The sequence below is a fragment of the Embiotoca jacksoni genome, unplaced genomic scaffold (assembly GCF_022577435.1).
Source record: "Embiotoca jacksoni isolate LCO1_2020_lvr unplaced genomic scaffold, fEmbJac1.0.p SCAF_28, whole genome shotgun sequence".
NCBI classification, from domain to species: Eukaryota; Metazoa; Chordata; class Actinopteri; family Embiotocidae; genus Embiotoca; species Embiotoca jacksoni.
Genome location: NW_027185379.1, coordinates 4,027,598 through 4,050,300, shown reverse-complemented (window position 1 = coordinate 4,050,300; position 22,703 = coordinate 4,027,598). Strand labels below are relative to the sequence as shown.

General features: G+C 41.3%; 2 protein-coding genes across 2 annotated transcripts; both read left to right on the top strand.

Moving 5' to 3' along the window:
• The first annotated feature begins 876 nt into the window (after window positions 1-876).
• Window positions 877-15,760, top strand: brca2 (BRCA2 DNA repair associated). The gene is made up of 27 exons (XM_069161334.1): window positions 877-976; window positions 1,168-1,265; window positions 1,559-1,792; window positions 1,917-1,980; window positions 2,349-2,401; window positions 2,678-2,706; window positions 2,819-2,930; window positions 3,011-3,066; window positions 3,527-3,617; window positions 3,802-4,419; window positions 4,535-9,103; window positions 9,427-9,525; window positions 9,619-9,688; window positions 9,776-10,206; window positions 10,293-10,480; window positions 10,594-10,781; window positions 10,892-11,062; window positions 11,864-12,215; window positions 12,295-12,450; window positions 12,528-12,675; window positions 12,748-12,860; window positions 12,952-13,147; window positions 13,225-13,391; window positions 13,470-13,608; window positions 13,751-14,007; window positions 14,656-14,799; window positions 15,244-15,760. Exons 2-27 carry the CDS (start codon window positions 1,211-1,213, stop codon window positions 15,598-15,600), a joined length of 9,057 nt encoding a protein of 3,018 aa, XP_069017435.1. The 5' UTR covers window positions 877-976; window positions 1,168-1,210; the 3' UTR covers window positions 15,601-15,760.
• A 536-nt stretch (window positions 15,761-16,296) lies between these two features.
• On the top strand, window positions 16,297-20,584 carry n4bp2l2 (NEDD4 binding protein 2-like 2). Its single transcript, XM_069161335.1, has 6 exons — window positions 16,297-16,380; window positions 16,831-17,834; window positions 17,947-18,071; window positions 18,689-18,777; window positions 18,878-18,954; window positions 19,063-20,584. Exons 1-6 carry the CDS (start codon window positions 16,372-16,374, stop codon window positions 19,226-19,228), a joined length of 1,470 nt encoding a protein of 489 aa, XP_069017436.1. The 5' UTR covers window positions 16,297-16,371; the 3' UTR covers window positions 19,229-20,584.
• Window positions 20,585-22,703: the final 2,119 nt, after the last annotated feature.

Below are 22,703 nucleotides of genomic sequence, written 5' to 3'. Positions count from 1 at the left end.
AGGTAAAAGATTCTCCTTCACCAAAGTTGCTATTAATGGTTCAGATTCCACCTTGGCCTGTTGATGGTGATTCAGCTTTTAGTAAAGTTGAAACGTTTGGAGAAATTGAAAAGGTTTTGCATACACTACACATTACAGGAAGATATTTAATATCACTGCAGACGCCCTTGAAAACACGTATATCTACTATCCAAAGAATGTCTGCGGCAATTTTGGTCGCATTTGAATGAATATTTGTGAACGATGGAGTTATAGGTTGCAGCTCCATTTAACTACATGCACGAAATTCGGTGGACATGTGTATCACATCTAGATGTACAAAAAAAGTTACATTCTTTTATATCCTTCGGTGCTAGGGCCCTAATAAACAATTCTATTAGTAAGCCTCTGTGAAGTTGCTGCACAGTGTCTTTACAGTTGAGATTGGTAGTGTGAATAAATGTACCTAAAAGCTCTGCGTATAATCACCACCCACTTTTACAGAGTCTTTCTATATTTATATATTTGTTTTAATATTGCTTAAAGGATCTGAAAACATGTCTTATTGTATATAATATATATAGATATATACTGTACTGTATATACTGTATGTACTGTGCATTTTATATTTTATATGTTTTACTGCTATTTAATTGCTTTTCTATTATTCTATTATTATCTTATTGCTTCTGTATGCTGCTGTAGAGAAAAAAATTTCCCCTCGGGGATTAATAAAGTAACTACCTAACCTAAACGTTTTAATTTAAAAAAAGGCCTTTTATTTTGAAGTCGCTGCGAGGCGCCGGAAACCCGAAAGAAGAAGAAGAAGAAGCAGCAATAACTTCCGGTGCGTGGCGCGCGAGGTTTGTTTCTCGTGTAGACTCGACAAACCAGCTAACACGCTGACAAGTGGTCAATTACAGCTTATGTGATGTTTTATTTGATAATTTGTCAAGAGTTTTTTTTTTCTATCGCGTCATGAAAGTCCACGTACATGGTAAGTCAGAGGAACCTCAAAAGCTGTCTTACTTCGTCGTCTGTTGGGTAATGTTGTTCCGTTTGATTTAATGTGGTCGGAAACAGCAGCAGGCTGAGATGTATCCCATCATTTAGCTTGAAACCAACTAGTTTGGACAGTTTCTGTTTTTAGTTTAAGTTACACTAAAAAAAAAAACTTTTTGTCCCCAGATGTGCCCTATAACAAACTGTAGGCGTTACACGAGCACCTGGGATGGATTTACCCTCAACCAACATGTACGACACATTCAAAGATGAAATCTGGAAAGGTAATATGACAGTGATGTGAATTTGTAAGTTTATAAATATGTGCCTTTTAATAAGCTGCAGGTGCAACAAAATCAACTGCTCCTTAATGCAAATATCTGGTCAGGTGTACTTGATAAAGTGGCCAGTGAGTGGTGTTCATGTTATTGTGTCCGCAACATTAAATCTCATCACATAATCACAAACAGGCGCCTTTTGTGTCATAAACACGAGACAAAACATCATGTTAAGTGTGTCGGAGGTTGCGTATTTTTTTTTTAATAATCTATGACCCGTCTATAATTTATCATTTCAGAGCTGGGACCACTGGACCCCAACTGGTTTGAGTTACTGACAGCTCAAACGTCCGCCAGCGAGGGAAGTTTCTCTGATCAAGATGACTTGTGTGCAAATCAGGAGGGACATTTTAAAGCACCTTTAGACAAACCTGCATTCGACACTCAGCTGTTTTCAACCCCCAAAGTTTTCAGACGCCGTCAAATTGTGTCGCCTGAAACTGAGGATGAGCAATCGTTCACTGCTGAACAAGGTATACAGTTTAAGGTTTGACTGCTGGTGTATTTATTCATGCAGTAAAAAATATCTTGCACAAGAAAATGGATGTCTGATTTAAATTTACTCTAAATATAATATTTCTTTGTGGTACTTTTTAGATGAAGGAGCATTGCGATGGACAGCGACACAAAGTCCACATTTGTTTCAGACGTCAAACCAGAGGTGAGTGCAACAAACAACAAACTCAATTTGTTTTAATGTTCCACATGCATTACTGCATAGTTCCTCTGTCAGTGTCCTCAGTGAGAATGTTTTTTTATCGTTAGTGATTTGTCATGATGTGGGAAGGTTTCATATGTCTTCCGTCACTGGAGCGCTGTAGAATCTTTTCAATTACAGCAACAACAAAAAAGCAACAAATACTGACTTTAGATAAAACTCATGACTTTAAACAACTGCGCTTTGAGAAAAGATTTATGAGTTCATAACAAAAATCTTTTCCGTTAAATTATTAATTCATTTTCTTAAGCATCTGTTTCCATCATAGTTTTGCTAGGATATCTTTTTGATGTCTGTTTTGGTCTTTTTAGGGTCCAAGGTATGAAGCATGGAGGTATCCAGCCTCAGACTCAGGACAGTTTCGGTGAGCTAAAAAATTTATCTGTAATGTAGAACTTTAGTAGCGCTTAAAATGGCACTTACTGATAGCACTTTGTAGTTTGGCTTTCTTGAAGAAATTGTATTTTCTTGATTCCTGTTGTTCTGGGTTTTGTACCCTCATGGTTGAAATGCACTTATTGTAAGTCGCTTTGGACAAAAGCATCAGCTAAATGAAATGTAATGTAATCTGTGTTTCATCCGTATGAATTAATAAATCAATCATCACTGATTGCCTTGTTTGCTTCTGCCATTTGTACAGATCTGTTTCATTCTCCATGCAAATCCCCAGTAAGTATATTAAATCTAACAGTGATGTTGTATTTTCTGTCAGTGATGTCTGTATTCCGATGTGGAGTAATGGATAACACTAAAGTTTTATATTGTGTTTTTTAAAATACAGGCCACCTATGCTAAGCAGATTTCTGAAAGTCTTGGCGCGCAAATTAATCCTGACATTTCTTGGACCAGTTCCTTGAATACTCCACCAGCGGTGCCATCCACACTGATTTTATGTAAGCAATGACAGAGTTGGTTACGTTACAAGTCTGAAAATAGGATTTGTCTAATAATTTGTGTCTTTTTAATGTTACAGCTAAAAGTGATGAGAGTCCCTGTCCAGTGAGTGTTTCTGCAGACAAAAAAGTTGTTGTGAGTACTCCATCCAGCCCTAACACACAACAGACCTCCATGTAACTGTTTGATTTGTAGAATGCTGATGATTGACACTCTGGTTCAGCTCTATGTGCATCACTGTGTTGATTTCATGTCAGTGGCAGAAGAGCTTTTGTTACTTCCTCCATAAGTAATTGCTTGCTGCTGCTCCATGAGCATCACAGCGCTGCGCTGCGTTCATGGCCAACAGAACCCGTCTCTGAACTTTTTGATTGCCGCTCATATTTTTCACATTATATGATCTGAAATGTGAACAGGAAAACATTGAAAGAAACTAATGTTCTGAAACGTTAGAAGAAAAAGGAAGAACATGTGCACACTGCATTTATCTTTTGATGTGGTACAGATGAAGGATAAAGTGACAGTCAGAACAGATTGGTGTGACCTTTCACAATACTTCTGAGAGTGATTTTCTTTTCTTTTTTACCTTTCCCAGTTTGTGCGGGAGCTTTTTCCTTCTCTTTCAAACGCTTCCACAGTTGGAGTACCACCACCCAAAACCAATGACATGCCTGCTGGTAATCAAGGTACTGAGTTTTTCCTTAACAATTTGCTCGTATCTGAGTTTATGCAGTAGCTTTGAATATGAATGAAAAAACAATGCATTACAACAGATTTGCTTATTTTGGGTTGTGCTGTCTTTTAGAGGTGTAATTATGATACTCAGAATAATGAGAAGAATAATGCCGATTGCTACTCTGTAATCAACAGGTACTGTTTCCCCTGAGGCCGAATCCCCCAACTCCCCCCAGGCTTCGCTAATCCAGAGTGATGGTGTTTGGCGACAGAAGCTGCCAGATGCTATTGAAGATGGAGAAATTCGCAGCACCGTAGCAAGTATCCTCGATGGAGCTGAAAATGTTCTCTCCATTTTCTTCGCCAACAGCAGTTCAGCACTTAGAAAAGTGAAACCTCGCAGAATCAAACGGAAGCACATCGTTCAGACAGAAGAACGCGGCTGCAGCTCCACAAACACCTCAACAACAAACAACACTGTGCCCAGTGAAGAGGCAGCAGCTGGTCAGGAACCTGTCAGATTTCCCTCATCCCCACTGGTAACAACTGGAGACACTGCCAACAGCCAGTGGTCTCCATTGAGTTTATCTCAAATTCCAACTTTTGCTGTGGATGACAATATTTCAAAAGAACAGCTGCAGAGTGACTCTGGTTGTAGCCCGTTTGTAAGGCCACCTATGAAAATCACAGACTCTGTAATTAATAAGAAAAAGAGAAAATTCATCTACACTGTTGGGACTTTTAAAACTCAAGTTCAAGGAAAAGAAACGCAGTCTCAGAAGGTGGACTCATCGCCAGGGATTGCATATTCTGGTAATACATTTTTCTAGCATTTAAAGTGCAAAAATACAATCATAAGTTATAATATGTTCTCTTCTACAATGACAAAAAAAATGACTTATTTTTTTATAACTATGCTTTCTTTCAGGACCAGAAGTGGGTGTTAAGCAGTTGGAGAAAGCCCCAGATGACACAGACTGCTCCAGTAATGGGAAGAATGCAATGGAAGAACAGGGAAATCTGGCTGGAGAGAATCTGCCTCTGCCTCCCTCTGCACAAGCCAAACTCCAGGATCTTGACATGTCACAGCTTTGCAGAGATTTTGCACAAGACTTCAGCCAAATACCAGATTCTGTTAAACTGGGAAAACAGGCAGAGGGCACTGAGCGTTACTTTTCTCCATCAGCCTGTCTGTCGGCCATGAAACAAACTAAGCAGAAAGCAAACCCTCACCGTGGCCTTGATGCCGGTAGTAACAGAAGATGTGTTTCTACCACTGATCAGAATTACTCCATCAATGAAGGCACCGTAAGTGACAGTGGATTCCAGTCTGCTGTGGCAGATATTACTCGTATGACTGCATCTTCAAATGTTCTTCCCTGGTCAGAGAAGACTGGTCAAAGTCAGCACTGTTCTGGCTTTAAAACCGATTTCTACAGGACCTTTCCATCTACAAATCAAGGGAATAGAAAAGTACATTTGGATGTTAAAGCTGAAACCGAGCTCAAGGAAAGACAGACACCGGACGCCGGGAGAAAGAATGAGTTGCACATAGAGAGCATGTCAACACCACTACCAAGCAGTACAAAAGAAACTGTCACTAACATTAACTGCACTCCAATAAATGCTCAGACTCATGGCAGCCTGCCAGACAAAACCGAAGTTTCTATTCCTTCTGTCCGTGTGTCGGGATTCAGAACCGCTTCAAATAAAGGTGTACGAATTTCCTTAGCTAACCTGGAGAGAGCCAAGCATCTCTTTGAAGAGACTGAGGGAGGAAGGAGTTTAAGTGATCAGCCCACCACATGGGACCGTGCCATGAATGGATCATCGAAAAGTACAGCTTCTAATTCAAATCAGCTACCTTCCTTAAGTGAAAGATTTGGGGATAACAGTTACCAGTTAACAGACTCACAAAAAGCTGATGTGACAGAACTGTGCTCTCTCTTGGAGGAAGCTGATAGCCAGTTTGAATTCACTCAATTCAAAACCGCAAAGCTAAATCAGAAAGATGATGCCACCTCTCCACAAAAAGCTGACAAAGAGCTGGACCCTGATTATCTCACTGGAATAGATTTTGATGACAGCTTTAGTTCAGACACTGAAAAGCAGCAGCCTGACAAAATGACTTCCGTCTCAGATGATAAAATAAATAGTGGAACATCTGATGCCAGAAGTAAATCCACCTGTATGTCATTATCAAGTGCTCCGAAAAAAGAAAATTCCTCTGCTGGAGATCGAGCTTCCTTTTCAGAGCACATTTCTAAAGGCGATAACTGTCGTATGTCAACTGAACCAAAATATCCTCACAGAGCTGAGTGCACTGAAACAACCCAGCTGGAGAACAGAAATCCTTTGATGCTTGGTGTAGCGTTTAAAACTGCCGGAGGAAACGTTTTGAGAGTTTCCAAAAAATGTCTGAGCCAAGCTAGAGCTTTGTTTGCAGATTTAGGGGAGAACCTGACAGGTCAGAAATCACCAGACGAGAAACGCACCGAAAACGATGCTCAAACAGAACAAAAGTGCTGCATGGATTCGAACGCTGGCACGGACGATTTGAAGTCCACCATCAAAGACAACTGTGATATTGAGGAGAGAATTCAGGAGTCCGTCTGTTCAGACAAAAAGGTTTCAACCATTAGAGATCCAGATCGTACGAAATGTTTTGAAAACAGCAAAATGGACACAACCATGTGTCAGAGTGGCTTCCACATGGCGAGTGGAGAAGGGATTTCTATTTCAGCAAAATATATGCAACAGGCAGGTGCTTTTTTCAAAGGCTGTGACGAAATGGACCGTAATGACGGCATGTCGGGGCTGAGCATAGATCCTATGGCTGAAAGTGTTAACGGTAAGAAAAACCTTTCAGAATTTAAAAACCCTCAGAGGACAAAAGTCAACACTTCTGAGGAACATGTCAGTGGGTCCGCTAAGTTTAAAAATGCAAATGGTGCACTGGTTGCACATTACACAAAGGGGCCACATCCTGAACATATGGAAAAGAACAGTGCTGGTTGTAACAGTACACTGGCTTTAAAAGATTCAGCGGCTTTCCGTGGGAACCTTTTGACTTCGAAGCCATTTTCTTCTCCGCTGTGCACAACATCAAAGGTTATTGATTCCTCTGCAATAGACAAATTGAGCAGTGGTGATGGATTCTCTGCAGCCAGCGGGAAGAAAGTACCTGTGTCAGCTGAGGCAATGAAAAGGGCGGGATGTCTCCTGAAAGAAATTTGTATACTTGAAGACTCAAAAAAACAACTGAATCAAAAAGAAAATGCTGTCAGAGACGGACAGTTTAACGCTCAAATTCGGGATTCTCCGCCTAAGAACGATGGATTCCACACCGCCGGCGGGAAACAAATCTCCATTTCATCTGCAGCTCTCAAGAAAGCAAAATCCCTGCTAAGTGAGGCTGATGAAGATGCGTATGAAAGCGGTGTAAATCCCTCTTCTACTTTCAAGATTCCAGCTCATGCTCCACCACCCAGGAATGCTGGATTTCTTGCAGCCAGTGGCAAAACTGTGGCGCTTTCATCTGAGGCCTTACAGAAGGCTAAAGCTCTCTTCAGTGACACCAGCTTGAGTACAGACATCCCAGCTGTTTCCGATGCAAGGAGGAGTGATAAGAAGCAAGACAGTAGTGAAAATACAGAGAAAATACACTGTGGTTTCTCAACTGCAGGGGGACAAAGAGTCCACGTGTCACAGAAAACTCTTTTGAAAGCAAAACATCTTTTGAGAGAATGTGATGATTCTGCTTCAACAGAAGCAATGCAAGAAGCAGATGCTTTCATCAAAGACTGTGATAAGGACTGGAACAGTGGAATTGCCCTCAAACATAAAAGTGTGGCACCTGTCAAAGGAAGTGGCACAGAGAAAAGAAACCTTTTGAATTTCAAACCAGATCAAAGGGTGTCGGTAAACATTTCTGAGGAGCCTGGAAATGGAAAAGATACAAGCACAGCAGTGAAACAAAGAGAAGACACTTTGAACGGTGGATTTCAGACAGCCAGTGGAAAACGAGTGGCCATTTCATCTGCCGCTCTCAAGAAAGCAAAATCCCTGCTGAGTGAGGGCGATGAAGAGGAGCAACAAATCAGTGTAAAACCATTTTCCACTTTCAAGATTCCAGCTCATGCTCCGCCACCCAGGAATGCTGGATTTCTTTCAGCCAGTGGTAAAACTGTGGCACCTTCATCCGAGGCCTTACAGAAGGCTAAAGCTCTCTTCAGTGACATCAGCTTGAGTACAGACATCCCAGCTGTTACAGAAACAAGGAACGTGAGTGGAAGTGGCAGCGAGAAGAGAAACCTTTCAAAATTTAAACCAGATCAAGGGGTGACGGTAAACGTTTCTGAGGAGCCTGAAAAGGGATCCACTGAAGATACAAACAAACCGGTGAAACAAAGAGACGACACTTTGCCGCCACAGAGCGGCGGATTCCAAACAGCCAGTGGAAAACAAGTTGCTATTTCATCTGCAGCTCTCAAGAAGGCGAAAACTCTGCTAAGTGAATGTGAAGGAGTTGAGGATGAAATAGATGTAACACCGCCACCACATTCTGAGACTCCAGTTCCTGGTCCGTCGTTCAGGAATGGTGGCTTTCTCGCAGCCAGTGGGAAACCTGTGGCACTTTCATCTGAGGCCTTAAGGAAGGCTAAAGCTCTCTTCAGTGACATCAGCTCCAGTCCAGACATCCCAGCTGGATCAAACACAAGCAGGAGTGATAAGAAACATGAAGGAGATGCTCAAAATGATGCAGAAAAAAAACATGGTGGTTTCAGAACTGCAGGGGGAGCAAAAGTCCACGTGTCAGAGAAGAGTCTTCTGAAAGCAAACAAGCTTTTCAAAGAGTTGGCTGATGGGGAGTGTCATGGTTCAACAAGCCCGCATGACACCAATAAGGTAGATCCATCGAAAGTGATAGATATGAAGAGAACTTCAGATTCTAATCGTACCACCACCAGTGACAAGAACATGTCCACTAAGGGAAGTGCCTCTTTGGTGGTTAAATATTTCCCCTCTCTGCAAGAGACCGACCGTGGAAAGGAAACTATTAAAAGTTCAGGTCATGGTGGTTGTAGCTTTATCAAAGACGAGGCACTTACAGATGCAGTTAAGTTCCAAGAAGATAAAAGCAGCCCATCGGGGGTGGGAAACCAACACGACAGCTGTGAACAGGACGCTTCATGTGCGTCGGACTATGAAATGAATCAAACAGGCAGCAGCGAGGGATATAAAGTTCAAATCCCAGCAGAGTCCACAGGTCTAAACTTTCAATCAGTCAACCTCACTGGCTGCACAGAGACTCAGCAGCAGTTTCTTGCCCAGGAAGCTCTGGACTGCACTAAAGCCTTGCTTGAAGATGAAGGTCTCGCTGGCCAAATGACTTTGGAAAACATGGCACTGCAAGACAAGCCAAAGTCCAGCAACAGATCTGCAGAGGAAGAGAAAAGAAGAGGGAAGAGATCAGTGGAAGCTGCAGATATAACTGGTGAGTGTCGGCGTCGCTGCTCAGGCGCGACAGGACAATATGTTTTTAGTATGACTGCACAGCTTGTTTCACTCTTTTCAGAACTTATTAAATCAGAATTATTTTGAAAAGCAAATTTTTTTTTTATAACGCTTTTGCAACTTACTTAATTATTTTCCAGCTTTATTAGATAAGTTAAATACATATTTCCCTTACTGCACATAAATCATTATTTAGAAATTTATGAAAATGGCTGGTTATTAAAAACTTTAGAATGTGGCTCTGTTCCAGCTATTATTTGGCCAGTAAACAAACAGTCGCCCTAATGTTTTGAAATATTCCAGGTCAGCCTCCTCTGAAGAGACGATTACTTGAAGACTTCGACAGGGTGGTTGATGGGCCGAGATGTTCAACACTCCATGCAGTAAAAAGCTGTCCAAATGGTAAATCATCATCTCTGACGGGTCATCTGTGACACATGTCCTGTACTTGAAATTATTTTTTGCATTTTTTTTTTTTTTTCTATCTTTATTAAGGTGTAATGAAAGACAGGAGTGTTTTCAAGTACAGTGTCGCTCTTCATCCAAACATCACAAGGCCACACGGGTAAGTTGACTGTTAATTGCCGACCATGTTTTCAAGCGGCTGACAAGTCATCATCTCTCTGTGATATGAGTTTTTTCTTTTCCACAGGAGTGGTAAAAACTATGTGGAAACGAGATTTCAAAAGACAACACTCAAACAACCCTCAACCCCCTCAGAGAGCAGATCAACTCCTTCCAAGACGCCGGCATTTGTTCCTCCATTCATCAAAAATGTAAAAGCAGACACTCTCAAGGACAACGTAAGGACGACTGCTGCGTTTGTTCCTCCGTTCAAGAAACAAAGAACGATTATCCAAGAGACCTCCTCTAAACCACAGGAGCAGGAGGATAAATACCTGCGTCTCTTTGTAAGCAACACTTACGTACCGCCCACTAAAAATACACCAGGTGCTACTGATGTAACTGCCCCCGTCGACACGACAAGTAACAATGTGCTGAATAATCAGAGCACTCTGGTTGTCTGTGGGTCAGGCAGTTCAGAGGCATCATGTGCGGATGAGACGTCCTCCAGAAGCCAAGGTGCAGTAGCCTTTTTCAAGTAAGTAAGTTTGAAATATTTAGCGTACCACGGGTAACACGATGATGTTTTTGTTGTGCATTGACAGAATATCAGACTCTTGGGAACACTGAGCTGGCACGGGACGTACAAGACATGAGGATCAGGAAAAAGAAGCGCCAGACCATTCGACCTCTGCCAGGGAGTCTGTTTCTAACCAGAACCTGTGGAGTGGCGAGGATCCCATTAAAAGTGGCAGTGGATGGAAAGCCCCCAGCAAGATACACCCAAAAACAGGCGAGGCCGTAACTATCACTGGGTGTTTTAGCACTTCACCTCAATTTTCCCGTCTTTGGTTAAAAGACGACATTTTAACATCTTTTAACATCTTACTGTTCTTGTTTTTTCAGCTGTATGGATTTGGAGTCCATAAGCACGTTTCTGAGATCACCAGCGAGACTGCAGAGTCTTTTTGCTTTAATTTGCTGCAGTTCATCAAACGGGAAGCCTTAACAGAGGATGGTGGTATTCAGCTGGCGGATGGAGGATGGCTGATTCCCCGCAATGATGGGACTGCAGGAAAAGAAGAGTTCTATAGGTATCGGTGAAATTAAACAGACTTAGTGATGTTATTCATAATATTGGAGAAATGAGGTGTATCAGCAGACTGCAAGCTAAATGCACTGAATATCATCTTGTCCCACACAGAGCCTTATGTGACACCCCGGGTGTGGATCCTAAACTGATCAGTGAGGCGTGGGTGTATAATCACTTCAGGTGGATTGTGTGGAAGCAGTCATCCATGGAAAAGTCATTTCCAGAAACAATGGGCAGCCTCTGTCTCACCCCTGAGCAGGTTCTCCTACAGCTGAAGTACAGGTATGGAAGAGTGAAGTGCCCGATCCCGGAAAATATGAGTCATCATTTTCTGCTTAGAATTGAGATCACAAAGTTGATTGCACTTATTTACTTGATATAGAAAGAATTGCAACAAAAAATATGATGGTGCCTGACAGAGAGGCGGCAAATCACCTTTGGGCAGCCAAAAGGCAACACTCTTTTCTTTTTTCTTTTTTTAAGCTTAAATGCAACGGCTTTTTGTATCCAACACTAAACACCTAAACCATAAACTTCAGCCTCTCGAATTTACGATCCAGTTTTTGATACGATAAATCGTGCGTGCCTGGAGTAAAACTTACTTAACTCATTTTATCATACACACATCTTCCTGTAAAATGATTGTAAATAGTCTCAACTGTTCTTACACAGTTCAGTCGGTTTGTTTAAGTGGAATTGAAATTGAACGGCAGAAATGTAAATTTTGTACACTTTGCACCATGTCGAGTGCAGTGGGAGAGCAGTGCTCCTCATGAGAATGAAATTGATTATGTATGTTGGATTTGTATGTATGAAGTTGATTAGGTCGGCCACCTACAATCATTTTCTTAGTTCATTAATTAAATACTTTTTTTTCTCAAGTAACAGATTAAAATGTTAAAATGAATATTTCATTTTCAATCACAAAACAAAAAAAACCCACCATGTCCTCACTCAGCTGAAGCTTTAAATTGGTCACTTATCAGAACAGCTGCTAAATAATGATCTGTCAGTTGTAACTGATTTATGAACTGCTCTTTCTCTAAAGCGTTTAAAGCATGACTTTTATTTGATGTGTTGTAGATATGATGTAGAAGTGGACCACAGCCGCAGGCCAGCTCTGAGGAAGATCATGGAGAAGGACGACACAGCAGCCAAAACTCTGGTTCTCTGTGTGTGCGAGGTCGTCTCCGGGGGTCACAACGACACCAGGACTCCACAAGGTGCCGATGCCAAGCCTGAAGCTCGGTCTGCAGTCGTTTGGCTGACGGACGGTTGGTACGCCATTAAAGCCCAGCTGGATGAACCGTTGACCGCCATGCTCCACAGAGGGAGACTGGCTGTCGGGGGCAAGTTGATCGTCCACGGGGCTCAGCTGGTGGGACCACAAGAAGCCTGCGCCCCTCTGGAGGCCCCAGAGTCTCTCATGTTAAAGGTACTTTAAGAAGAAGATCACAAGTTGTTCTTTCACTTGTTGGTTTTTTTCATTTTATTTATTGTTTTTGGTTCTTTAGATTTGTGCCAACAGCAGCAGACCCGCACGCTGGGATGTGAAACTGGGATTTCACAAGGATCCGCGGCCGTTCCTGCTTCCAGTGTCCTGTTTGTATTGCAATGGAGGACCAGTAGGATGTGTTGACATTGTCATACTGAGAAGCTACCCCATACAGGTGTGTTTAGTCTTGCATTGGTGTATTGTTGCTCTTAGTCCTGGAGGTTCATGTTATTTTCCTTGACCTTTTTCTAGTGGATGGAGAGGAAAGCAGACGGAGGTGCTGTGTTCCGTTCTGCTCGTGCAGAAGAGAAGGAGGCGAGACGATACAACAGCCACAAAGAAAAAGCCATGGAGATCCTTTTTGCCAAGGTTCAAGCTGAATTTGAAAAGGAGGAGAAAAGTAGGGATCTTGTTTTTCTCATATTAACTGCAGCCGGAAATCGGACAGGTTATAACAAGTTGTCCTCCTCAGGGAATTTAAAACCTCAGCGGAGAAGACAAACATTCAGTCATCAGGTTATTGCCAGTCTGCAGGATGGAGAGGAGCTGTACGAAGCAGTAGGAGATGACCCAGCTTACCTCGAGGTGATAAGAAATCTGCTTTTTTCAAATTGTTCATGTAATTTTTGTGAAACATCGTGTCTGTACTTTACCTTTTTTCACATCCATGTTCTAGGCTCATTTGAGTGAAGGACAGTTGGAGACTCTTCATACCTACAGGCGCTCTCTGATGGAGAAGCAACATGCTGAACTGCAGGATCGATATCGTCGCGCTCTCGAAGCAGAGGACAACGACCAGAGCTGTCCCAAACGAGACGTCGCACCTGTGTGGAGACTTGGCATTGCTGATTCTTTGGACCAAACCGGCAGTGGTGTGTCTTTATTTTTCCCCTTAATTACTTGATCTTACTATTGTGTGTTAAGATCTTAACTTTCTTCTTGGTTTTAGTCTACCGGTTGAATCTTTGGCGACCTTCCTCAGACCTTCAGTCTTTATTGAAGGAAGGCTGTCGATACAAAGCCTACAACCTCACCGCTTCAGATGGGAAGAACCGCAGCAGTATTCAAAATGTTCAGCTCACAGGGACAAAGAAAACACAGTTTCAGGAGCTGCAGGTACGGTTTGAAACAAACCGTGTGTACCACGACTGTGATGGAAGCGTTTTCTGATGTGTGACCTGTTTTATCGTTCAGGCGTCCCAGGAGTGGTTGTCGGCACGTTTTAAACCGAGAGTCTCTACAAACGTTGTGAGTCTTCAAAACTCTGAGTTCCAGCCGCTGTGTGGAGAGGTGGATCTCACAGGATGTCTCGTCAGTATCATAGATGGACAGGGTAAAGTGTTTTTGTTTTTGTTTTGTTTGTTTGGTTTTTTGGGGTTGGTTTTTTTTGTTGTTTTGGTTTTTTTTGGGGGGGGGGGTCATAACTTGTCTCTGCCATATATTATTTTACTGAGTGATTGTTCTTCCGGACACAGGTTCTTCTCCGGCCTTTTATTTGGCCGACGGGAAACTGAATTTTGTGAAAGTCCGCTGTTTCAGCAGCTTGTCTCAGTCTGGCCTGGAGGATGTGCTGAAACCAGGTGTCCTGTTGGCTGTGAGCAACCTGCAGCTGAGAGGCCAGTCCATGTATCCCACTCCTGTTGTGTATGCTGGAGATCTGACTGTCTTCTCTGCAAACCCCAAGGAAGTTCATCTACAGGAGTCCCTCAGCCAACTCAAAAACCTGGTCCAGGTACGGTGTTTAAATCCAAAACCTCCAAAGCAGATTCTGAATGTTCTTACAGCCAAAGTTCCTCATGCATTAATTATAATCCCATCAAGGCACAGGTATTTATTTATGATTATAGTATATAAATTCAAATTTGAAATGCCAAATAGGAACAGCAATTTTTCTTAAATATCAAAAGATTTTTGTCGAGCTTACAGAGTTACAGTAATGCTTGAAGTTTTTTTTTTACACCCTTTAGAATGATCTATATTAGTGCAACAATATCTTCTTAAATATCATTATATTTTCACTTAAATCTTAAAAGTTGATAAAGAGAATCCAATTCAACAAATGAGACCAAATATTTTACTTTAAGAACTGAGTGAAAATCTGAAAATCCTTCAAGCACCATCGCACCCATTAAAAGAAAAGTTGTGCTGAACAGCAGTGAGAATAGATTAGTAGAGAATGTGTAAATGAGTTAGTTACAGCTAATGTTGTCTCTGACATGAACCTTTAAAAAGCCTGTTGTACCTTGTGTTGAGGTGTCAGACCGTGGAAATATTGTTTACTTTAAGTGTTTACTGACCTGAACCATGTGCAGCTTTCTCATTTTTATTTGAGGGAAATGTTTTTAAATATGAAATTTGCATTGCCTTGTGTGTTTTTCAGAGTCAAGAGAACTTCTTTCTAACTGCCGAGGAGAAGCTTTCACTTTTAGTTAAATCTGACGGCGTGAGCTCGATCTGCTCTCCTGCTCTGCAACCACAGACTCCTGCTCCTCCAACAGACAGAAGACAAGACTCAAAGACAAGTGTGAGTTCATGTTCATGCTGTGGGACCTTGGGCTGTTTGATATTTGTTGATATTGTATTGTATTTTTTTTTTTTATATCTAAATATATTGATATTTTCTCTTGTCGTGATATGAGACTTGGATGTATTAGTGTATTAGTCTTTGGATATTGTAATATTGTGATATCAAATAATTGTTGTCTTCTGGTTTTAAAGGCTGCATTACATTTAAAGTGATGTTTCCTTCTGACCTTCCCAAACTGTTGTAGCTCTTCTATTATTTGTCACCCATTAGATATTATAGCCACAAAATAATGATGATTACTGATCAAAAATCTTCACGTGCAAATATTCTGTAAAAGCACCAATAGTCATCCCAACAACATCGTTGTAATATTGTAAAACAATATGGTGTTTGAATTTGTCCATATCGCTCAGCCCAAACTTAAACTCTCTTTTAATGCAGGTGATTTCTCAGAAGCCAATCAGAAGCCTCGGATCTTTCACACCTGTCAGCAGAAACCCGATGGCAGCAACATCCTCAACAGAAAAAGATCCCAAAAGCCTGAAAAGAAGGCGAGCTGTGGACTATCTGTCACGTATCCCGTCTCCTCCCCCACTCTTCAATCTGAGCTCATCGGCTTCTCCGTGTGTCAATAAGACATTCAACCCCCCTCGGAGGTCGGGCACATCTAGCACTTTAAAAACTGTACAGACTCCAGCTCACAAACCCGTCGACTCACCGCGGGAGGGCGAATGGGTGAATGACGAGGAGCTGGCCATGATTGATACTCAGGCATTGTGTGTTGGTGAATTACTGTAGATACATTTGACTGTATGATGAAACGCACACTAAGACTTGTAAAATAAAAGCTGTACAGATGAGTGAATGTAAAGGCTGCGTATAAAACATTGCCTGTGGTTGTTTTTGAAGTTTCACTGGACTTGAATTAAAGTGGTGAAATTACCTCTCAACGGTAAAATCATGTCACCTCTTCACACTTGTCTGCCATCACCTCTTCAGTTCAGTAAGTTAAATCTTACCCTTATTCAGAGTTACAGCCCTGCAATTCTGTGTATTCTGAATTTAAAGATCAATAACAGAGCTGATGAGGGAGGATATTTACAAACCTACTCTTGTTACTACTATACTACAATAGATGGGTTTTTTTTGTAAGTGAACTCTAAAATAACATGCATATTGGGACATGTATAGGATAGAGGAATACTGAAGAAATTGAGGCAAAAATATCGAGTACTTAAAATAAGAGCTACTTCAAAAACAAACAAAAATTAGATCGTCTGTAGTCATTTTAATGATTAAGGAACAAAAGGTTAGTAACTGGGGCATCTTTGATTTGTCTGTTATGACCAAATTTGACCCAATTGTGTAAACACATTTTATGTATGTGTGAAGTCACCTTCTGTTGCGCTACTCTGCAGGGCCGATGGGGGGCGCTGGTGAACTCGTGAGCCAGTCGGCAGGAGAAGAAAAGGAATGACGTCGCTTCCGTAAACACAAGACATCCGCAATGTTGAAACTGTTCGCCGGGAGAAAGAATATCAGTTTTTCCTCTTGATTTATGCATCCTGAATGTGGACGGTAAGCTATCACGAATACCTACATTTGCTCTATGCTGTTAAGTTGAGTTAGTAATTTGATTTCTTCCATTTTGTTTAAAGTATTTTCTTTTCTCTTTGATAACTCGTGTTTGTAGCACGTTAGCGAGTTGATACCTGTTTGCTGTCGGGCTTGATTTGTATTTTAACGAAGTTATGTACATGCAGTGAACTCAGTGAATTTCTGCACACACAAAAACAAAACAAAAATCTAAAATGTATTTTGTATGTGTGGATACACACGTGTATATATATATATATATATATATATATATATATATATATATATATCAACTGATTTGCCTACTTATTGAACTTCTGATTTTACTTCACAGCACCAACAATTGTGTAATAAAAACAACGGGGATGTGTTACTTGTTTGTATTTTTGTGGTTGTCTAATTCACTAACTGCTCTGATCTGTGTTCATGCAGATGTTTCACACTGAATTCTCCTGTACGACCTCTGACGCCACAAAAAAGCCTGGCGAGTATAAAAGCACTGAAGATTGTAGAAATGACCAAAACAGGAAGCGCGTGAGCACCGAGGGCAGCGGGGCAGACAGAAGTACGAGGGATCGTGTGTTGAAGGAGGTGGGACTCACCAGCACCGCGTTCATCGGTCCAGCGTTTCCTCCAGAAACAACCAAAGTTAAGTCCGACATTGAAGATTCACTTAGTGAGTTCTATAAAGAGCTCGAGAAGATCGATATACCTGATGGTGTGAGTGGTAACCAGGGGAAACAAGACGCAGGTTTAGTTAAACCACTTCTACCTCCGCAAACACCTTGCGGCACGCAGCGGTATGATGTACGCGAGGAGAGAGGTTATAACGTGAGAAACTCTGCAGAAACAGACGGCTTCCAGAAAGGCAGCGGATGGAAAGAGTCTCCCTGGCCTCACTGGTATCAAAATGAACCGTACCACCCCACGAGACAAAGGCCAGGCCAAGAGCTGAGCTCTGGCTGCGATGTGTCCAACCAAAACCACTGGCATTATCCTCAACCGCGAAACGGCCCGCCAAACCCGAGATTTCACAGACCGCCGCTCCCTCACCGACCGCCTCCGCCTGCATTCCCAAATCCACAAAACCCGCCTCCGCACGGGAATCGGACCGTAAGCGGTTCCGGCCTGACGAACCGGTATCGAGACGAGTTGCATTGTTCAGCGTTTTCTAACCTTCCACCGCCGAATGTTTACAGTCAACCCTCCCAGGGTCACTTTGACAGGGTCAGGTGGTTCAGAGACAGAAAAGAAGAAGGGTCTCCGTTTGATGAAGACCTGTTTTATGACAGACCGCAGAAATTGGATTCAGAAAATGGACAGTGGGAGCAACAGCATCACTACCAGCCCCGTGATGATACTCATACATACCACTCGGCCTTGATGCTGATCTTGATGAGAGGATTACCAGGATCTGGCAAATCAACAATGGCCAGGTACATTTATGTGTAATCTGGGGTTACATACATTTGGGGTTTTTTGTCCATTTAAATGTGTCCGTAACCTGAAAAGTATGAATAACACCTTGAATCCAATTGATTTTCACAGGGAGCTGCTCTCCACTGGTCCCAGTGGGATCATTTTGAGCACAGATGACTACTTTGCGCACAAAGATGGCTACCACTATGACCCTGGCCTTCTTGGAGCAGCACATGAATGGAACCAGTGGAGAGGTATTGTTTCCCTAAATGCAAAGAGGAACACAAAAACAATATTGCAACAACCACAGAGGCTTTTTAATGTTGTTTTTAGAGTCTGTATTTTGAGAACGATCGGAAGAGGAGTTACAGTGGTCTGGTTATTCACTTTTTAAGCCACAAATGCTGATTTTGTAGCTGATAAAGTGTTTGCAATGTGAGAGAAGCAAGTTCAAATGTACTTACTTAACTATGCAGTGGCTTTAGACAAACTAAATATAGCAACAACTACTGTTTTTAAATCTAAGAATATATTCACATATTTTGCTGGAAGTGGCACCACTCAGCGGTTCCACTGTCGACCACGACTCCCAATTGTTTGTATCATTATAATGTGCTGATGTGATATGAATGTGTAATAGCTATTGTCTGTAATAAATTGAACTTAAATTTGGACTTGGCCAGTTGGTGGCACCTATTAGGCCTTTCAGTACCACTAGGTGGAGCCTCACGTACCACCTGTGGTACACCTACCACAGTTTGGGAGTCACTGCTGCAGATGATTTAAAGTTTTAAAATTGTGGTTTGAGGAGATTTTAATTTTCTTGGCAGAACTTGTCAGAATCGTTTTGTTGTGTTTATTCCTCCGTCAGCACGAGATGCTCTGCATGACGGCCGGTCTCCCATTATCATTGATAATACAAACATCCAAGCCTGGGAAATGAAGCCTTATGTCAAAATGGTAGGTGGTGGACTTAAATATGAATGACTATTCGTTCTTTTAGTTAAAGCATTTCGCACCATTTTCATGTGTCCAAATAAATGTCCACCTTATGTAACAGGCCTTGGAGAGAGGATACAAAGTGGACTTTTGTGAACCTGACACTCGCTGGAAATTTGATCCTTATGAGCTGGAGAGGTAGGATTTCTTTATTTTCCAATTACGTTTACATGTTGTTGTACAATTTCAAACATTTCTACGAACCTCACATCCTAACATTCCCACCCTGCACCCTCGTCCCTCCAGGAGGAACAAGCACGGTGTTCCTCAGGAGAAGATCGCACAGATGCTGGATCGCTTGTCATTTCCAATATCCACTGACATTGTCATGAGGTCACAAGAACCGCCTCGTGCGCACCAGAGACGTCAGCCAGAACAGCCACAGATGATGAGGAAACAAGATTTCTATTAGTTTCTACAGGGATTAACAGACCAATAACTTGCCGTGAAGACCAACACTTTTGTACCGGTGTAAATATTTAAATCTGCTCTTTATACATGATTTTTTTTTATTCTTTGTACATTGCTAATTTATGTAGAAAGAGAAGAAACATATTTTTCTGAAGAACTTGTCATAATTAATTGTTTTAAAGGAAATCTCTATTTTAGAATTTTTTTTTTTTATATATATATATATAATCATTTCATACTTGTCCTTCTGCAGTTTGTGTTCTCTACAATATGCAACAGTATTGAAAACCAAGAGGTTGTCCTCATCTGCATTTTAACAATTTACTGTCTGATTCAATTACTAGTTATGTATTTATGGCATGTTCTACTTGCCATACATTCTCAGAGAAACTCCAGTTTTAAAGGTAAACCACAAGTTTTCTAATTAAATGATCATTTTGGTTCTGCCAACGTGTTTTTTTTATTTATTGTTTTTTTTTATAAAGGCAAGGAGTTGTTTTCTTCTGAAGCCTGAAAGGTGCACCAAAAAGTAATTTTCGATTTGTGCAAAATATCTTGTCATGCCATATTCAATTTGAACATTAAAATGACTGACCTTGTTTAACTCGTGACTTTACTGCTCAGGTGTAAGAAAAAGAAAAGCTCAGACCTTTACTGATTAGACCGTTTCTGACTTCATTGAATAACACTTAGACGGAACGTGACCTAGATGACTCTTTACGGTCATATGTGCTATATTGTGAAAGGGAAGGGATAATAAATATACCCATGGTATAAAATATTCTTAACCCTCGTGTTGTCCTCGGGTCAAAATGACCCGCAGCTGTGTTCAACCAAGTTCTATTTTATTTTCATATTTTTTTGGGATCATTGGTGACAAGGAGGCTGTGAGGGTTTCTTTAAAGAATGATGACCAATGACCCCAAAAAATATAAAAATATGAAAATAAAATAGAACTTGGTTGAACACAGGACAACACGAGGGTTAAACTGTTTTATGTCTTGGTAAACACACTGAGATTCTCGTGAGATCAGTTGGCCAGAGCAGAATACGCCTTCTACATCTGCTGGAAATGAAAGCAGCGTAAAGAGAGCTTATTAAAATAAACGCTCTGATAAAGGCCACAGCTGATTCACAGTGAGTACAGAGAGGTCTTTGTATGATAGCATCCATTACTGTGTTTCAGAGGAAATCATATTTTGCCTGTGTTGTCTCTCTGGTGTTCATTAAAGCAGCACACAGAGTTCACTATGTTTTTGGGGTTTTTTTTCCATCCGTGTTGTGCGAAGAGCCAATAAATGTTTTTGGACTGGACTGTTTTAATTACATCCGTGTCTCTAGTCTGTTAGAGATTCTCCATAGTAATTGTAGTTCGGATGAAATCTGCATGTCAGTATGTTATCTTTAAATAAATGAAGACCTATTCCCTGTGGATTTCAGGGGCAGTTTGTTATTGTTCTGTGGAGCTTCATGAGACAGATCTGGGTTAACTCTCCTGTTCTCTGCTTCACATTATACAGACTCCACTTTTGCGTGCTTAAAAATAGCACACTGACATTTGGATGTGCATAACGTATGTTTCTTTTAGACCCGAGTATTTGCTGCCAAGCGAACGTGATAAGTTGAGGATTAAAATATGTACAGAGTGGGCGGAAAAACAGGAACATCGGACAATAACAGCTCAGGAGGAAATGCCAGTTTTGTGAAGTTATGTTGGTTGTATCATCTGATCTTGTTGAACAAAATCCTTGTTAAAAGTCTTTCAGTCCAATGATCAGGGTCAGCTTGTGTTGGCTTTTCTTCTTTGTCACTGACTGATGTTCCTCCCACCGGTCAAAGGGATATTTACTGTCGGTTTTTTTTTATTCATGGTATTGTTGTTATTTTGATCCACTTCCTGTTGGGCACACAGACATCCCACACATTTCAGCTGCACTTTAATCTCAGCTGCTGTGCATTATTGAGCAGACTGTCCATTTGGTTTAGAGGTCGCATCACAAACCCAAAAGCTGTTGTTGTTGTTTTTTCTTCTTCTTCTTCTTCTTTTACTGAGGAGCACGTGAGCAAGTAAATCAAAATATGAATGAAAACGAGAAATGATTTGCTGCTTTGTGGTGCATTAAGGTTAACTGAAATATTGATCAGACTGCAGGGTTCTTTGTACTTTTGTCGGCAGCTTCCTGTCTTTTCTCTGGAGGTTTATTAACTCCGCACCGACCGTGAGCCACAGAATCCAGCATCAGTGTACAAGCTTGTGCACTTCAAGAAATAAAGCCACATACATTTCTTCACTGAGGGTGTAGAATATGTGGATATATAATTGCTCTCAGGAAATGTGTAGAAGAGAAACAAAAAGATATATGTGACTTTGAGATTTCACCTCATCTGAAGTAGGTACAAGAAAGGAAATACAAAACTTTTGAACCAAAGAGAGGGACGTTATTATTTTGACGTTACAGACACATTTTCCACACCGTAAAAATGACCAATTTTGTGTGTGACATGCTGTAATCCATCTTTTTAAACAGTTTAATACAAAGAAGTAAACATTTGAGCTGCATTTATACCCCAGCAGTGGTAACCACTTGACCTGCTGTTACTTAATAAATAACAGATTATTAAATCTGGCGGTGGCCCCACGTGTCTGCGTTTAGTTGGGTCTCCCTAAAATAGCGACGACCTCGATTCAAGGAATCAAAACGGAGGCAGTTTTAGAGTTAAATAAGTAACCAAAGTCAGAAACGAAGAAGAGAAGAACTGTGATCTTGGACTGCACTTATAAAGCAAAAATGATCTCGATGGTTTCATCCTTCCTGTTTCATCCTTCCTGTTAAGAGAATTAGAAGCGCGGTCAATAACTCCTTTGTAAGAAAGCCTTCGTATTGGCAGCACGAACAGGATGACGGCTGCCGTCGATAGCTTTGAAGTAGAAGCTCTGACCTTTGTAATCATGGAGCTTTTCAAGAGGAATGAGTCGGGATCACTTCGTGAGCTCTGAACGCCGAGCAGAAATATCAACGGCAGAAAAAAATGCTGAGCACATAAAGTGATGTTGTGTCCTTTGCGCGCAGTTTGTCCGAGACGTGTCTTCCTAGGAAACCACAGGGCTTTGTTCCTTCTGAGATTTCTGTTTCAGGTTGGATAATGATGTAAGAGAAGAATGTGACAGCGACCTTCTTCAAGCATGCTTGGAAATTAAGAGGTTCTTAATGTACAAAGAATTTCAGCTCCAGTTCCTCCACAAAGCCATTACCTCGTCAACATGAAAAGGATTTTTGATTTAAATGGTGACAATTTTAATCATCCTAAAAGCATCCTTTTACTTCTTTTATCAGCGCTGGTTTAAATCTCCCAGAAAACTACCAGCAAGACTGTATCAGCTATAGTTTGTGCAACAATGACACCGTAACATGCTGCTCAACAACAGGATATCAAATACAGGAAAAGCCAGAATCTCTGGAGGACCAAACAAACCC

What these genes read in the sequence shown, in the direction of transcription:
- brca2 (XM_069161334.1), top strand. Translation starts at nt 1,211, where the DNA reads ATGGATTTACCCTCAACCAACATGTACGACACATTCAAAGATGAAATC. An exon ending in CTGCAGACAAAAAAGTTGTT is followed by an intron (nt 3,067 to 3,526) that starts GTGAGTACTCCA and finishes TACCTTTCCCAG; the next exon opens with TTTGTGCGGGAGCTTTTTCC. An exon ending in ATTTGAAAAGGAGGAGAAAA is followed by an intron (nt 12,676 to 12,747) that starts GTAGGGATCTTG and finishes TGTCCTCCTCAG; the next exon opens with GGAATTTAAAACCTCAGCGG.
- n4bp2l2 (XM_069161335.1), top strand. An exon ending in TGAATGGAACCAGTGGAGAG is followed by an intron (nt 18,072 to 18,688) that starts GTATTGTTTCCC and finishes TTCCTCCGTCAG; the next exon opens with CACGAGATGCTCTGCATGAC. An exon ending in TGAAGCCTTATGTCAAAATG is followed by an intron (nt 18,778 to 18,877) that starts GTAGGTGGTGGA and finishes CTTATGTAACAG; the next exon opens with GCCTTGGAGAGAGGATACAA.